Source organism: Solea senegalensis, linkage group LG1 (genome assembly GCF_019176455.1).
Source record: "Solea senegalensis isolate Sse05_10M linkage group LG1, IFAPA_SoseM_1, whole genome shotgun sequence".
Classification (NCBI taxonomy): domain Eukaryota; kingdom Metazoa; phylum Chordata; class Actinopteri; order Pleuronectiformes; family Soleidae; genus Solea; species Solea senegalensis.
Window position 1 is genome coordinate 20,251,331 of NC_058021.1, and position 17,498 is coordinate 20,268,828.

At 44.9% G+C, this 17,498-nt stretch overlaps 6 protein-coding genes across 6 annotated transcripts; 2 read left to right on the forward strand and 4 right to left on the reverse strand.

Annotated features, from left to right (window-relative positions):
• Nucleotides 1-67: 67 nt before the first annotated feature.
• nmnat2 (nicotinamide nucleotide adenylyltransferase 2) lies at nucleotides 68-6,973 on the reverse strand. The gene is made up of 11 exons (XM_044025505.1): nucleotides 6,776-6,973; nucleotides 6,007-6,095; nucleotides 5,721-5,788; nucleotides 5,558-5,636; nucleotides 5,363-5,489; nucleotides 2,006-2,086; nucleotides 1,837-1,881; nucleotides 1,632-1,708; nucleotides 1,255-1,356; nucleotides 966-1,033; nucleotides 68-530 (listed from the first exon to the last, which is right to left on the reverse strand). The coding sequence occupies exons 1-11, from the start codon at nucleotides 6,858-6,860 to the stop codon at nucleotides 428-430; spliced, it is 924 nt and encodes a 307-aa protein (XP_043881440.1). The 5' UTR covers nucleotides 6,861-6,973; the 3' UTR covers nucleotides 68-427.
• An 859-nt stretch (nucleotides 6,974-7,832) lies between these two features.
• On the reverse strand, nucleotides 7,833-9,719 carry LOC122769180 (dual specificity protein phosphatase 18-like). Its single transcript, XM_044025518.1, has 2 exons — nucleotides 9,453-9,719; nucleotides 7,833-9,329 (listed from the first exon to the last, which is right to left on the reverse strand). The coding sequence occupies exon 2, from the start codon at nucleotides 9,297-9,299 to the stop codon at nucleotides 8,733-8,735; it is 567 nt and encodes a 188-aa protein (XP_043881453.1). The 5' UTR covers nucleotides 9,300-9,329; nucleotides 9,453-9,719; the 3' UTR covers nucleotides 7,833-8,732.
• Nucleotides 9,720-9,849: 130 nt separating this feature from the next.
• On the forward strand, nucleotides 9,850-10,413 carry LOC122765006 (vesicle transport protein SFT2C-like). Its single transcript, XM_044019063.1, has 2 exons — nucleotides 9,850-10,295; nucleotides 10,410-10,413. The coding sequence occupies exons 1-2, from the start codon at nucleotides 9,850-9,852 to the stop codon at nucleotides 10,411-10,413; spliced, it is 450 nt and encodes a 149-aa protein (XP_043874998.1).
• Nucleotides 10,414-11,357: 944 nt separating this feature from the next.
• LOC122765360 (nicotinamide/nicotinic acid mononucleotide adenylyltransferase 2-like) lies at nucleotides 11,358-13,147 on the reverse strand (the record flags this gene model as incomplete). The annotated part of the gene is made up of 5 exons (XM_044019622.1): nucleotides 12,942-13,147; nucleotides 12,148-12,236; nucleotides 11,862-11,929; nucleotides 11,699-11,777; nucleotides 11,358-11,630 (listed from the first exon to the last, which is right to left on the reverse strand). Coding segments are annotated over exons 1-5 (594 nt in total), but the record flags the coding sequence as incomplete, so codon positions are not given.
• An 851-nt stretch (nucleotides 13,148-13,998) lies between these two features.
• Nucleotides 13,999-15,885, reverse strand: si:ch1073-184j22.2 (dual specificity protein phosphatase 18). The gene is made up of 2 exons (XM_044033975.1): nucleotides 15,619-15,885; nucleotides 13,999-15,495 (listed from the first exon to the last, which is right to left on the reverse strand). Exon 2 carries the CDS (start codon nucleotides 15,463-15,465, stop codon nucleotides 14,899-14,901), a length of 567 nt encoding a protein of 188 aa, XP_043889910.1. The 5' UTR covers nucleotides 15,466-15,495; nucleotides 15,619-15,885; the 3' UTR covers nucleotides 13,999-14,898.
• Nucleotides 15,886-16,015: 130 nt separating this feature from the next.
• Nucleotides 16,016-16,945, forward strand: LOC122774560 (vesicle transport protein SFT2C-like). Its single transcript, XM_044033963.1, has one exon. It carries the CDS (start codon nucleotides 16,016-16,018, stop codon nucleotides 16,679-16,681), a length of 666 nt encoding a protein of 221 aa, XP_043889898.1. The 3' UTR covers nucleotides 16,682-16,945.
• Nucleotides 16,946-17,498: the final 553 nt, after the last annotated feature.

The following is a 17,498-nucleotide window of genomic DNA, read 5'->3' on the forward strand; positions in this document are numbered from 1 at the left end:
TGTCTCATGATAAAAAGTAAGACACACACACACATACACTCAAACACAGATTATATAAAATCTTCTCTTCATATTTATCTATGTTTTTATTTTGTTTTCTGCAAACACATTACAACACATTGTTATTTCACTCATTAGTCATTATTTTCATGCCAGAAACAAACAGAGAACATGCAGAGGAAAACAACAACAACAACAACAACAACAGGAAATAAATATGTGTTAAATAGAAAAAGTTCAACAATCAGAGATGCGCCTCCTGGTGGTAGAGACTTTCAGACTTTCATCAGGAGCACGATTATAACAGGCCACTCTAAGCCCCTCCCCTTTTTATATTTGTGATCAGCCTCAACCAATGATGACCTGTCACTCACACACTTTCACACACACACGCTCACACACTCTTACGCACACACGCACACAGTGTTTATCCTGATGCAGTGATGTACAGTTGAGTCTGGAGAATATAATCGATCACAGATTGACTCAGATAATCCACAACATGGCCGTCACCGTGCTGCAGGGCCAGTCTGTGGAGACACACGTCACATGACCAAGGTTTCTAATTAAAAGTCTTACTTGCTGTTGGTCTACATTAAAACACAAAATGAGTATTTCAAAATAAATCTCACTTTCTGTTGGTCTACATTAAAGTACAACAGTGAGGGTTTCAAAAATAAAAGTCTCACTTTCTGTTGGTGTACATTAAAGGACAAAAGTGAGGTTTTTCAAAATAAAAGTCTCACTTTCTGTTGGTCTACATTTAAACACAACATGAGGATTTCAAAATAAAGGTCTCATTTTCTGTTGGTGTACATTAAAGCACAACAGGGAGGTTTCAAAATAAAAGTCTCACTTTCTGTTGGTCTACTCAGCAGTAAGGTTTTCAAAATAAGACAAGCGTGGGTGGAGCCTCTGAAAACAGTAAGCTGGATTAAGTAAGTTACTAACAGTTTAACAGTTACCTGCTCTTAGTGGAGCTGACAATGGACAGAGGATGATATGTGACGTCCTTCACCACAATGATGTTGTCCTGAAATACACAACACTGTCATGACACACACACACACACAGTCTTTCGCACACACAGACACACACACACACACTCTCTCTCTCTCACACACACAGTCACATACACACACTCTCTCTCTCTCTCTCTCATACACACACAGACACTCTTTCTCACACACACAAACACACACACTCTCTCACACACTCTCTCACACACACAGACAGACACACACACACACACACCTTGTATCTGCGGAGAACAGATGATTGGTTGATGATTTTTTCCGTATCGTTTCCGTCTCGAGGAACAACGACGATCCCAAAGTCCCCGACGATGACCTCCATCTGAAAGCAGTCACATGACATCATACAATTGCGTGTGTGTGTGTCACGTGTCATGTGATAAACACTCTGTTCATCAGAGAAACTTTCTGGAAAAAAGTGAAAGTTTTCATGTTGTTGACAAAAGATTGTGAATGAATCAGTGAACATGAAAGCATGAATGCTGTATTTCACTTTGTCAACAACATCGCAACAAGGTACGGTCTGAGGGGCGGGGCTACATTGTAGTGAGGGGTGGGTCTACACAGTGGGTAGGGGCGGTGCTACAGTGTGCTTACATCACTGTCCTTCCACAGACCAGGGATGCAGAAGGAGTCCAGGAGGTCACTGCCACAAAGGAGTAAGATACGCAACTCTACACACACACACACACACACACACACACACAGAGGAGGAGAGAGACACGCCCACATGTTTACTGTAAACAACAAGTTTACTGTAAACAAACAAACACAGCAGGTGACGTTCAGGAGCAGCACTCACCGATCTCCTCGTACCTCATGGCAGGGCCCAGGTTAGCGTTTTCATCTGAGACAAAACCGTCACTATATTTATTCATCTTTACAAAGCATTCATTCATTCATTTATTCATGACTCGTATACAGCAGAAGTTACAGAGTGTGTCCACCAGAGGGCGACGACATGAACTCACCGATGAATGTGAAATGGTCGATGTTCGGACGAACACAGCACATTTTTCCCAAACTCTCACTGAGTTTCCCCCAAACTTTGACTGAGGACGACAAACATAAACAAGTGTAAACAAGCATAAAAAATAGTAAACAAGTGTATACAAGTTTAAAAGAGCGTAAACAAATGTTAACAAGTGTAAACGAGCGTAAACAAACGTAAACAAGTGTAAACAAGTGTAAACAAGTGTAAAAGTGTGTAAACAAATGTAAACAAGTGTAAACAAGTGTAAACAAGCGTAAACAAACGTAACCAAGTTTAAATGAGCGTAAACAAGTTTAAACAAGTGTAAAAAAAGTGTAAACACGTTTAAACAGCATAAAAAATCGTAAACAAGTTTAAACAAGCGTAAATTGACGTAAACGAGTGTAAACAAACGTAAACAAGTTTAAATGAGCGTGAACAAGTTTAAACGAGCGAAACAAAAGCATAAACAAGTTTAAAAAGCGTAAAGAAGTGTAAACAAGTTTAAGTGTAAAAAAGTTTAAAGAGTATAAACAAGTTAAAACAAACATAAACAAGTGTAAATGAGCGTAAACTATTTTAAAAGAGCGTAAACAAGTTTAAACGAGCGTAACAAAAGCATAAACAAGTTTAAAACAAGCGTAAAAATCGTAAACAAGTGTACGTAAACAGGTGTAAACAAGCGTAAACTAAAGTAAACAAGTTTAAACAAGTTCAAACAAGTTTAAACAAGCGTAAAGAAGTGTAAACGAGCGTAAAGAAGTGTAAACAATTCTAAACTAGTGTAAACAAACATAAACAAGCGTAAACGGGTGTAAACGAGCGTAAGCGAGCGTAAACAAGTGTAAACGAATGTAAACAGGTGTAAAAAAAAGTACAGAGGCGTAAAAAAGTGTGAACAAGTTTAAACAGCGTAAAAAAATCGTAAACAAGTTTAAACAAATGTAAACAAGTTTAAACAAACGTAAACAAGTGTAAACAAACGTAAACGAGTGTAAACAAGCGTAAACAAATGTAAACAAGTGTAAACAAACGTAAAGAAGTTTAAATGAGCGTAAACAAGCGCAAACAAGTTTAAACAAGCGTAAAAAGTGTAAACAACTTGAAACAGCGTGAAAAATGGTAAACAAGTATAAACAAGTTTAAACAAACATAAACAAGTTTAAACGAGCGTAAATAAGTTTAAACAAACATAAACAAGTGTAAACAAATGTAAGCGAGTGTAAACAAACATAAACAAGTGTAAACAAATGTAAGCGAGTGTAAACAAACATAGACAAGTGTAAAAAAATGTAAACAAGTTTAAACGAGCGTAAACAAGTTTAAACGAGCGTAAACAAGTTTAAACGAGCGTAAACAAGTTTAAAAATACATAAACAAGTGTAAACAAATGTAAACGAGCGTTAACAAACATAGACAAGTGTAAACAAACATAAAAAATCGTAAACAAGCGTAAACAAATGTAAAGAAGCATAAATGAGTGTAAACAAGTTTAAACAAGCATAACAATCGTAAATAAGTGTAAACAAGCGTAAACAAGTTTAAACAAGTGTAAACAAGTCTAAACGAGCTTAGCAAGTTTAAACAAACATAAACAAGTGAAAACAAATGTAAACAAGCGTAAACAAAATAAGTGTAAAAAAACGTAAAACAAGTGTAAACAAGCGTACACAAATGTAAACAAGTGTAAACAAATATAAACAAATGTAAACAAGCGTGAAAAAGTGTAAATAAGTGTAAACAAGTGTGAACATGTGAAAACAAGCGTAAACAAGTGTAAATGAGCATAAACAAGTGGAAACGAGCGTAAACAAACATAAACAAGTGTAAACGGGCGTAAACAAGTGTAAACAAGCGTAAACAAGTTCAAACAAATGTAAACAAGCGTAAACAAGTCTTTATAATCTTCAGTGTGAAGCCTTTTTTCTCTCTAATTACCACCAGTGTGACTCTGTCATATACAGTGGGTACGGAAAGTATTCAGACCCCTTTAAATTTTTCACTCTTTGTTCTCCAGAGATGCTCAATTGGGTTTAGGTCAGGACTCTGGCTGGCCCAATCAAGAATGGTCACAGAGTTGTTCTGAAGCCACTCCTTCATTATTTTAGCTGTGTGCTTAGGGTCATTGTCTTGTTGGAAGGTGAACCTTCGGCCCAGTCTGAGGTCCTGAGCACTCTGCAAGAGGTTTTCTTCCAGGATATCTCTGTACTTGGCCGCATTCATCTTTCCTTCAATTGCAACCAGTCGTCCTGTCCCTGCAGCTGAAAAACACCTCCATAGCATGACGATGAGCAGTGCCTGGTTTTCTCCACACATACCACTTAGAATTAACGCCAAAAAGTTCAATCTTGGTCTCATCAGACCAGAGAATCTTATTTCTCATAGTCTGGGAGTCCTTCAAGTGTTTTTTGGCAAACTCTCTGCGGGCTTTCATATGTCTTGCACTGAGAAGAGGCTTCCGTCGGGCCATTCTGCCATAAAGCCCCGACTGGTGGAGGGCTGCAGTGATAGTTGACTTTGTGGAACTTTCTCCCATCTCCCTACTGCATCTCTGGAGCTCATCCACAGTGATCTTCGGTTTCTTCTTTACCTCTCTCACCAAGGCTCTTCTCCCACGATTGCTCAGTTTGGCTGGATGGCCAGGTCTAGGAAGAGTTCTGGTCGTCCCAAACTTCTTCCATTTAAGGATTATGGAGGCCACTGTGCTCTTAGGAACCTTGAGTGCTGCAGAAATTATTTTGTAACCTTGGCCTGATCTGTGCCTTGCCACAATCCTGCCTCTGAGCTCCTTGGGCAGTTCCTTCAACCTCATGATTCTCATTTGCTCTGACATGCACTGTGAGCTGTAAGGTCTTATATAGACAGGTGTGTGCCTTTCCTAATCAAGTCCACAGCTGGACTCCAATGAAGGAGCAGAACCATCTCAAGGACAATCAGAAGAAATGAACAGCATGTGAGTTAAATGAGTGTCACAGCAAAGGGTCTGAATACTTATGACCATGTGATATTTCAGTTTTTCTTTTTTAATACATTTGCAAAAATTTCAACATTTCTGTTTTTTTTTCTGTCAAGATGGGGTGCTGAGTGTACATTAATGAGAAATAAAATTAACTTTTTTGATTTTAGCAAATGTCTACAATAAAACAAAGAGTGAAAAGTTTAAAGGGATCTGAATACTTTCCGTACCCACTGTATATATATATCGAAAAGAAGCAGCAGAGGTCTGAGGGCGAGGCTATGGTGTGATTGACAGTCAGTAAGCTCCACCCCCTCTTCAAATGGGTTAGGGTTGATGTGATTGTGTGAGGTGACCTCTGACCTCTGTGGTGAGCGTGACTGAACTGTGACGACTTACTGGCGGTCGGTTTGTGATTCACGCTGTTTTGGTTGTGGTAGATGGGTGGAGTCTGGTTCTGTGGCTGACCAATCACAGGAGTGCTGGACGGTGTGTTGACGTTGGACAGAATACAGCCGGTGACTCTCTGAGGAAAACACACAGAGGTCACTCAGAGGTCACACAGAGATCACTCAGAAGTCACGGTGGACTGACCTTCATGAGGTCACGGTGATGCTCCAGCACACTGCAGGTCGTCTGCCACGTGTCCTGGTAACACTCCCAGGGATCAACCCTACGTTGCCATGACAACCACAAAAACAAACATGTTCATGTATTTTCAAAATAAAAGCACGAGAAACTGAAGAGAACAACTCACCTGATCCAATCGGATGCCTGGACGGCCAACTGACACATGGTCAGACGGTGACGACTGGACACTAGGCCCTGGGGGGGAATCAGCCTCTTTCAGTTAAAACATGTCTCTGATATCTACGTCACATGATTGCATCTCTATCTCTCTGTTAGACTCTCAGATTTACTTCAGTGACTTCAGCGCCTCACCGTGGCCTCATTTATTATCATGTTAAGTTTCCACAGAGGAAAAAAACCATCATGTGACCTTAAACCACTCCCACCCATCTCACGTCGTCATGGTTACTCACAGGTTTGCCGTAGGAGTCGTGCACAGGTGAGATGATCCCTCCAATCACGATGAAGCGTCCACTTCTGTGAAGATAATCTCTGGCCTTTTCTGTAACACACACACAGACACACACACGCACAGGCACACACACAGACACACACACGCACACATACACAAGCACAGGCACACACACACACACACACACACACAGACACACACACACACACAGACAGACACACACACACACACACATACAGACACACACAGACAGACAGACAGACAGGCACACACACACACACACAGACACACACCGCACACACACAACACAAAGACAGACAGACACACACACACAGACAGACAGACAGACAGGCACACACACAGACAGACAGACAGATAGACAAGCACACACGCACACACAGACAGACACACACATACAGACACACACACACAGACACCCACACAGGAAGTGAGGAAGGTTTTTAAACTGTTTCGTAGATGATGACGTCATCCTCAGGTCAGTGACGTCATCACTGCTGTTGTTTGTCACAGAGAGAAATGAACGGCTGTGTTTTCACTAATTCACTCATTCATGAATGAGTGAAAACAGAGCGGAACCGAACCCTCACTCCGTCATTTGTGGGCTGCGCCACGCGCGGCCTGAGGCCTGCAGCCGTGACACCGTTACACGGAAACCACGGTGAGTGACGTCAGAGGAGCCTTTTCAGCACCAGCCTGATGGACAGCGACGTCAAGTTTTCACACATAGACACAAGCACGCGCGCACTCACCAAACATATGAACGTGTCCTTTGGTCACGGGGTTGAAGCTGCCGCAGGACAACAGGATCACGTGGGTTTTGCTCGTTTCTGTCATGGTTTCTACGGTCCCGGTCCGGTGCCGGTTCTGTGTGTTCCGGTGATCGTTTGTTTGTATCTGCAGCGAGAGAGAGAGAGAGAGAGACAGAGGCTGCGGCAGAGGGAGCGTCAGTGATTTAAAGGGACAGTGACACAGCGTCAATGACGCAGCTGAACACGTGACCACGTCAGCATCACGGGTTCATGTAGAAAAACAACAACAATAACACATTCATTTCAGCTTCACTTTTATTTCTGTCAATCATACATTTTACAGATTTTTAAAGGCATAGTTCCTTTTTTCAGGATTCAGAAGAAAACCTATGTCACATGATCACATCTTTATCTTGCTGTTGACAGAATTTGTAAAGTACTCACTCTCAGGGGTGCACTGGGACAAACATTTGGCCCTGTACTTTTTGGTCCAGACTGGCCCACTATAATCTGCGTGTAGATACTGTGCCAACTCGCCCCACGGATGTACATACAAACACACAAGCCCTTAATAACATCACTATACTGAGCAATATCCCTTTATATTCTGGAGCCTTGAATAAATAAATGATAAATATACAGTGCATTGCTTACTGTACTTGCTCTTAAGAAGGATACTGGAGGATTTAAGATTTGAGAGTGTTTATTTATCACTCATTATCACACAGCTGCCTATCACAAACCTGGACATGAAAAGTAGAGGAGTAGTGTGAAATAGGTTAAGTTTGAACAAGATTACATGCAAAAAATGAGTCTGCATGCAATCAGAACATTGGCTAGTTGACTAAAGTATGGAAAACAATAGTATAATGATCTGAAAAATGGACAAACACTTAGAATTTTATTTTAGAACAGACAGTACAGCTCAACATAATGTACCAATTAAAATATATCTGTATCTTATGTGCAGATGTTTTATCGTAATTGTTAAAATAATTGAGATCTGGAGGAAGGAGATCGGAGTCAGCTCAGAATCCAAACAAGGGTTTAATCTTGTACAAGAGGAGCATTCACAAAGCAACACACAGGCCAGTTACAAAGTGAAGACTCTCTGTCTTGGAGGAAACACATGGTATTTATCTGTCTCAATGGGTCAGCTATCACCCTGCCATGAGGTGCAGACCCCTGCCTCTGTGGGTCTGTTATCACCTTGCCCCAAGTCACATCAAACAGTTCCTAAAACAATACAAAGGGTCACAGGTCACATTTGTCTTCATCTATTACATGAGGTACATAATTTCCATGACAGTAACAGTAGTTAATCAGTGTTTTATTCATTTTAACTATTGTATATAATGTGAAACCGTTGAAAGGACAATAAACCATAAAAATTGTCTGGAAAAATATATGTAAAGCATACATATATAGCATATATTATTCAAGTTGTTAGATCAATGTCCTTCATGAACAAAACTGGACTGTTGGCACTAAAAAAAGATGCATGTTGACACTTTAAACACTTGAACTCTTGTGACCTGATTTGGGAGATTTCAATTATAGGTCTACATACTCAAAACACATCACATTGCAAAATGTGAGTCATAAGCATGTAGATCTGCAATTTAGTGTGAAAGTATGAGATGAAAGTATAAAACAGGGCTTAAATGGTCAATACTCCTGGGTCTCTGTAGCCTCTCATTGGGCCATTGAGCCAGGTATTCTTGACAGACAGGCCACTGGGGCAATCAATCGTCACGTCATCTCTCCGTTGCGTTGTGTCTCCGGCTGAGCACTGTGCTAGACGGCCACTTGGTTTGGTGTGGCAGAGTGAGTGATTTACACACGTCACTTTCCTGCAAGTGTTGCTTTGTTTGTATTTGGTCGTGTGATGTCACAGCAGCAGACACGCCCCCAGGTGAGAAGACTTTGGCCACGCCCAAATGGTGGGTAATGGTGTTCAGACGTTAACGCTACTGGATTTTGTTCTTCTTCTTGACCTTTTGACGACAGAGGTCACCTGAGGGCGGCTCATCACAGGTGAAGCTGCAGTCATCAGCGGTGACATCATGTTGGGAGCAGCGGCCACTCTGACGGTGTTTTTCCCGTACAGTCGCCTCTCGTACTGCAGCAGCTGGTCCCAGAAGCCGGAGTTGAGGCAGATGTAGGGCCGGCTCTCCTGGACCCAGCGGTGCGCCTGTTGCAGCGTCACGGCCCGGAAACGCATCAGGTACGCCATCACCAGCGCCGGCGAGCGGCTCATACCGGCCGCGCAGTGCACCAGTGTGCCGCCCGTCCGGTTGCCGTTGATACGCTCGGCCACTCGATCGAAGTGGTCTGCGAGGCGCGCGCTGGGCAGGTCAGAGACGGGCACACGCACACACTCTACCCCCGGGTAGGCGGGGCAGGCGTAGCACAGCGTGGCATTGACGATCAGGGTGATGCCTTTCTGAGACACGAGCGCCGCGTTGAGGGAGGAGTCGGCTCCGCCCAGGAACAGGGTGGGTGTGATCTGAGAGATGGACATGACAGCAACCTGTCTCACACACACACACAGCTGAGAAACATCATCAATGTTAGCCTGACTGAAGACAGAGAGACACTGTCAGCTTTGCTATGCTAACAGTGTCCTGATCAACAACAAACAACAACTGTGTGAGTGTGTGTGTGTGTGTGTTACCTGCCCCTTCACTGACGCTGTCTTCTTTTGATCACTGCTGAAAGTGACACACACACGCACACACACCTTACATGGCTGTGTGTGTCAAGTCTTTCAGCCAATCACATGGAGGGTTAATTTTAGTGGGACAGAAAACGGTCATGTGACCTTTACCAAAATAAGAGCACGGAGTAAACACAGCTGATGAATAACTACTGATGAATAATCACTGATGAATAAATAATACCTGATCAGTAATCACTGATCAATAATCACTTAATTATCTTAACTTTATTTCTGACTCTTTTTTTTGTTTTTATACAACTTCCTGTTTTCCCGGCGCAGCCGGAAGTCAACCAAATACGGAAGCAGTGAAGAAGAAGCAGTGATAACAGTTAGCCGGTTAGCTAGCTCCGTCATGGCGGACTTAAACCGACAGCTGCAGGATTATTTGTCTCAGTCTAAAGGCGCGAAAACCGTCTCTCAGTCCGGCTCCAGCACGGCGTTGGACATGGGCGAACCGGAGCCGGTACCCGGGAGCTGGTTCGGCCAGTGGTCCACCCCGTGGACCGGCCAGAGCTCCAACGGGAACAGCAGCTCCTCTTCTTCTTCTTGGCCGTGGTCGGCGGAACCGGACCCGTGTCTGCCGGGGATGAGCCGCCGGCAGCGGCTCGTGGGCTTCGGCGTGTGCGCGTGTTTCTCCGCGCTATGTTTCGGACTGTCCGCACTGTATGCGCCCCTGCTGCTGCTCTACGCCCGGAAGTTCGCCCTCCTCTGGTCACTCGGGTCACTGTTCGCCATCGCGGCCGCGGCGGTGCTGCGCGGCTGTGTGCTTAGGGTCATTGTCTTGTTGGAAGGTGAACCTTCGGCCCAGTCTGAGGTCCTGAGCACTCTGCAAGAGGTTTTCTTCCAGGATATCTCTGTACTTGGCCGCATTCATCTTTCCTTCAATTGCAACCAGTCGTCCTGTCCCTGCAGCTGAAAAACACCTCCATAGCATGACGATGAGCAGTGCCTGGTTTTCTCCACACATACCACTTAGAATTAACGCCAAAAAGTTCAATCTTGGTCTCATCAGACCAGAGAATCTTATTTCTCATAGTCTGGGAGTCCTTCAAGTGTTTTTTGGCAAACTCTCTGCGGGCTTTCATATGTCTTGCACTGAGAAGAGGCTTCCGTCGGGCCATTCTGCCATAAAGCCCCGACTGGTGGAGGGCTGCAGTGATAGTTGACTTTGTGGAACTTTCTCCCATCTCCCTACTGCATCTCTGGAGCTCATCCACAGTGATCTTCGGTTTCTTCTTTACCTCTCTCACCAAGGCTCTTCTCCCACGATTGCTCAGTTTGGCTGGATGGCCAGGTCTAGGAAGAGTTCTGGTCGTCCCAAACTTCTTCCATTTAAGGATTATGGAGGCCACTGTGCTCTTAGGAACCTTGAGTGCTGCAGAAATTATTTTGTAACCTTGGCCTGATCTGTGCCTTGCCACAATCCTGCCTCTGAGCTCCTTGGGCAGTTCCTTCAACCTCATGATTCTCATTTGCTCTGACATGCACTGTGAGCTGTAAGGTCTTATATAGACAGGTGTGTGCCTTTCCTAATCAAGTCCACAGCTGGACTCCAATGAAGGAGCAGAACCATCTCAAGGACAATCAGAAGAAATGAACAGCATGTGAGTTAAATGAGTGTCACAGCAAAGGGTCTGAATACTTATGACCATGTGATATTTCAGTTTTTCTTTTTTAATACATTTGCAAAAATTTCAACATTTCTGTTTTTTTTTCTGTCAAGATGGGGTGCTGAGTGTACATTAATGAGAAATAAAATTAACTTTTTTGATTTTAGCAAATGTCTACAATAAAACAAAGAGTGAAAAGTTTAAAGGGATCTGAATACTTTCCGTACCCACTGTATATATATATCGAAAAGAAGCAGCAGAGGTCTGAGGGCGAGGCTATGGTGTGATTGACAGTCAGTAAGCTCCACCCCCTCTTCAAATGGGTTAGGGTTGATGTGATTGTGTGAGGTGACCTCTGACCTCTGTGGTGAGCGTGACTGAACTGTGACGACTTACTGGCGGTCGGTTTGTGATTCACGCTGTTTTGGTTGTGGTAGATGGGTGGAGTCTGGTTCTGTGGCTGACCAATCACAGGAGTGCTGGACGGTGTGTTGACGTTGGACAGAATACAGCCGGTGACTCTCTGAGGAAAACACACAGAGGTCACTCAGAGGTCACACAGAGATCACTCAGAAGTCACGGTGGACTGACCTTCATGAGGTCACGGTGATGCTCCAGCACACTGCAGGTCGTCTGCCACGTGTCCTGGTAACACTCCCAGGGATCAACCCTACGTTGCCATGACAACCACAAAAACAAACATGTTCATGTATTTTCAAAATAAAAGCACGAGAAACTGAAGAGAACAACTCACCTGATCCAATCGGATGCCTGGACGGCCAACTGACACATGGTCAGACGGTGACGACTGGACACTAGGCCCTGGGGGGGAATCAGCCTCTTTCAGTTAAAACATGTCTCTGATATCTACGTCACATGATTGCATCTCTATCTCTCTGTTAGACTCTCAGATTTACTTCAGTGACTTCAGCGCCTCACCGTGGCCTCATTTATTATCATGTTAAGTTTCCACAGAGGAAAAAAACCATCATGTGACCTTAAACCACTCCCACCCATCTCACGTCGTCATGGTTACTCACAGGTTTGCCGTAGGAGTCGTGCACAGGTGAGATGATCCCTCCAATCACGATGAAGCGTCCACTTCTGTGAAGATAATCTCTGGCCTTTTCTGTAACACACACACAGACACACACACGCACAGGCACACACACAGACACACGCGCACACATACACAAGCACAGGCACACAACACACACACACACAAACACAGACACACACAGACACACACACACAGACACGCTCGCACACACCCACAGACACATACAGACACACACAGACAGACAGACAGACAGGCACACACACACACAGACACACACCGCACACACACACAACACAAAGACAGACAGACACACACACACAGACAGACAGACAGACAGGCACACACAGACAGACAGGCACACACACAGACAGACAGACAGATAGACAAGCACACACGCACACACAGACAGACACACACATACAGACACACACACACAGACACCCACACAGGAAGTGAGGAAGGTTTTTAAACTGTTTCGTAGATGATGACGTCATCCTCAGGTCAGTGACGTCATCACTGCTGTTGTTTGTCACAGAGAGAAATGAACGGCTGTGTTTTCACTAATTCACTCATTCATGAATGAGTGAAAACAGAGCGGAACCGAACCCTCACTCCGTCATTTGTGGGCTGCGCCACGCGCGGCCTGAGGCCTGCAGCCGTGACACCGTTACACGGAAACCACGGTGAGTGACGTCAGAGGAGCCTTTTCAGCACCAGCCTGATGGACAGCGACGTCAAGTTTTCACACATAGACACAAGCACGCGCGCACTCACCAAACATATGAACGTGTCCTTTGGTCACGGGGTTGAAGCTGCCGCAGGACAACAGGATCACGTGGGTTTTGCTCGTTTCTGTCATGGTTTCTACGGTCCCGGTCCGGTGCCGGTTCTGTGTGTTCCGGTGATCGTTTGTTTGTATCTGCAGCGAGAGAGAGAGAGAGAGAGACAGAGGCTGCGGCAGAGGGAGCGTCAGTGATTTAAAGGGACAGTGACACAGCGTCAATGACGCAGCTGAACACGTGACCACGTCAGCATCACGGGTTCATGTAGAAAAACAACAACAATAACACATTCATTTCAGCTTCACTTTTATTTCTGTCAATCATACATTTTACAGATTTTTAAAGGCATAGTTCCTTTTTTCAGGATTCAGAAGAAAACCTATGTCACATGATCACATCTTTATCTTGCTGTTGACAGAATTTGTAAAGTACTCACTCTCAGGGGTGCACTGGGACAAACATTTGGCCCTGTACTTTTTGGTCCAGACTGGCCCACTATAATCTGCGTGTAGATACTGTGCCAACTCGCCCCACGGATGTACATACAAACACACAAGCCCTTAATAACATCACTATACTGAGCAATATCCCTTTATATTCTGGAGCCTTGAATAAATAAATGATAAATATACAGTGCATTGCTTACTGTACTTGCTCTTAAGAAGGATACTGGAGGATTTAAGATTTGAGAGTGTTTATTTATCACTCATTATCACACAGCTGCCTATCACAAACCTGGACATGAAAAGTAGAGGAGTAGTGTGAAATAGGTTAAGTTTGAACAAGATTACATGCAAAAAATGAGTCTGCATGCAATCAGAACATTGGCTAGTTGACTAAAGTATGGAAAACAATAGTATAATGATCTGAAAAATGGACAAACACTTAGAATTTTATTTTAGAACAGACAGTACAGCTCAACATAATGTACCAATTAAAATATATCTGTATCTTATGTGCAGATGTTTTATCGTAATTGTTAAAATAATTGAGATCTGGAGGAAGGAGATCGGAGTCAGCTCAGAATCCAAACAAGGGTTTAATCTTGTACAAGAGGAGCATTCACAAAGCAACACACAGGCCAGTTACAAAGTGAAGACTCTCTGTCTTGGAGGAAACACATGGTATTTATCTGTCTCAATGGGTCAGCTATCACCCTGCCATGAGGTGCAGACCCCTGCCTCTGTGGGTCTGTTATCACCTTGCCCCAAGTCACATCAAACAGTTCCTAAAACAATACAAAGGGTCACAGGTCACATTTGTCTTCATCTATTACATGAGGTACATAATTTCCATGACAGTAACAGTAGTTAATCAGTGTTTTATTCATTTTAACTATTGTATATAATGTGAAACCGTTGAAAGGACAATAAACCATAAAAATTGTCTGGAAAAATATATGTAAAGCATACATATATAGCATATATTATTCAAGTTGTTAGATCAATGTCCTTCATGAACAAAACTGGACTGTTGGCACTAAAAAAAGATGCATGTTGACACTTTAAACACTTGAACTCTTGTGACCTGATTTGGGAGATTTCAATTATAGGTCTACATACTCAAAACACATCACATTGCAAAATGTGAGTCATAAGCATGTAGATCTGCAATTTAGTGTGAAAGTATGAGATGAAAGTATAAAACAGGGCTTAAATGGTCAATACTCCTGGGTCTCTGTAGCCTCTCATTGGGCCATTGAGCCAGGTATTCTTGACAGACAGGCCACTGGGGCAATCAATCGTCACGTCATCTCTCCGTTGCGTTGTGTCTCCGGCTGAGCACTGTGCTAGACGGCCACTTGGTTTGGTGTGGCAGAGTGAGTGATTTACACACGTCACTTTCCTGCAAGTGTTGCTTTGTTTGTATTTGGTCGTGTGATGTCACAGCAGCAGACACGCCCCCAGGTGAGAAGACTTTGGCCACGCCCAAATGGTGGGTAATGGTGTTCAGACGTTAACGCTACTGGATTTTGTTCTTCTTCTTGACCTTTTGACGACAGAGGTCACCTGAGGGCGGCTCATCACAGGTGAAGCTGCAGTCATCAGCGGTGACATCATGTTGGGAGCAGCGGCCACTCTGACGGTGTTTTTCCCGTACAGTCGCCTCTCGTACTGCAGCAGCTGGTCCCAGAAGCCGGAGTTGAGGCAGATGTAGGGCCGGCTCTCCTGGACCCAGCGGTGCGCCTGTTGCAGCGTCACGGCCCGGAAACGCATCAGGTACGCCATCACCAGCGCCGGCGAGCGGCTCATACCGGCCGCGCAGTGCACCAGTGTGCCGCCCGTCCGGTTGCCGTTGATACGCTCGGCCACTCGATCGAAGTGGTCTGCGAGGCGCGCGCTGGGCAGGTCAGAGACGGGCACACGCACACACTCTACCCCCGGGTAGGCGGGGCAGGCGTAGCACAGCGTGGCATTGACGATCAGGGTGATGCCTTTCTGAGACACGAGCGCCGCGTTGAGGGAGGAGTCGGCTCCGCCCAGGAACAGGGTGGGTGTGATCTGAGAGATGGACATGACAGCAACCTGTCTCACACACACACACAGCTGAGAAACATCATCAATGTTAGCCTGACTGAAGACAGAGAGACACTGTCAGCTTTGCTATGCTAACAGTGTCCTGATCAACAACAAACAACAACTGTGTGAGTGTGTGTGTGTGTGTGTTACCTGCCCCTTCACTGACGCTGTCTTCTTTTGATCACTGCTGAAAGTGACACACACACGCACACACACCTTACATGGCTGTGTGTGTCAAGTCTTTCAGCCAATCACATGGAGGGTTAATTTTAGTGGGACAGAAAACGGTCATGTGACCTTTACCAAAATAAGAGCACGGAGTAAACACAGCTGATGAATAACTACTGATGAATAATCACTGATGAATAAATAATACCTGATCAGTAATCACTGATCAATAATCACTTAATTATCTTAACTTTATTTCTGACTCTTTTTTTTGTTTTTATACAACTTCCTGTTTTCCCGGCGCAGCCGGAAGTCAACCAAATACGGAAGCAGTGAAGAAGAAGCAGTGATAACAGTTAGCCGGTTAGCTAGCTCCGTCATGGCGGACTTAAACCGACAGCTGCAGGATTATTTGTCTCAGTCTAAAGGCGCGAAAACCGTCTCTCAGTCCGGCTCCAGCACGGCGTTGGACATGGGCGAACCGGAGCCGGTACCCGGGAGCTGGTTCGGCCAGTGGTCCACCCCGTGGACCGGCCAGAGCTCCAACGGGAACAGCAGCTCCTCTTCTTCTTCTTGGCCGTGGTCGGCGGAACCGGACCCGTGTCTGCCGGGGATGAGCCGCCGGCAGCGGCTCGTGGGCTTCGGCGTGTGCGCGTGTTTCTCCGCGCTATGTTTCGGACTGTCCGCACTGTATGCGCCCCTGCTGCTGCTCTACGCCCGGAAGTTCGCCCTCCTCTGGTCACTCGGGTCACTGTTCGCCATCGCGGCCGCGGCGGTGCTGCGCGGCCCCAGCAGACTCATCTCCGGCCTGCCCTCGAACCCCGGAGCCGCCGTGTACCTGTGCGCGCTCGGCGGGACTCTGTACGCGGCGCTCAGCCTCCACAGCACAGTGCTGACCGCGCTGGGCGCCGCCCTGCAGGTCAGCGCCATCGTCGGCTACGTGGTGTCGCTTCTGCCCGGAGGCAGCGCCGGGATCCGGTTCATGGGCGGCATGGCGGCCTCCGCCATCAGAAGAACCGTGAGCGGGAAAACCATGTCCATCTGAGCACACATTCCAGGACTTATTGATCACTGATAGACTCATGTCAGCTGATCACACCTGTTTACACAGTGTCACGTGGTTTTGACAAACAGAAAGTGATGTGTGTGATAAAAACTGTCAGACACAGACACGATACAAAGTTAAAGTTCTTATTCTGACATTATGCAATGATTGTAAAAATATTTTCTCTGATTTAATCTGTAATCAATAACATCAACTAAATGATGATAAATGTTGTCATGTTACATAAACACATCTCCATGGTTACATATTGTTTAGAGGACAGTGAGTCATGAAATCATCATTTAGTCCCCAGACTCCCCACACCAAACCTCACAGAGAAAATCAGTGATTTTAGCTTGCGGGATACAGGAGCTGCTGGTCCTCTGCTGCCTCCTGTGGTCACTTTGTGTCACTCAGGTCAATCTGAATGTTGGACATTTGAACTTAGTGATGGAGGCAGCAGTGGGTCAACAACTCCTGAAAATAACTGATTTTGTCTATGAGATTTGGTGTGCGAGAGTGAGACAGACTTTGAACGGTGAGATAAAAAAATGTGAACATATTCTTTTAATAGACTGTGGAATCGCCCCCCTGAGGAATTACCAAAACACTGCCAGTGTCTCCACATCCTCTGTCTATCCAATTGTTAGCCTGACTCTGGAGAAGCTAACACTTTAATGTTAGCATGACTCTGGAGAGTCATGTTCAGTGAAGCAGCAGTTTAGTCCAAACCAGGAAACATGACTTTAATAAACCCTATGTCAAAGAAAACAAGCCCCGCCCTCATGGCACATGTATGAGTCACAAATGTTGCACT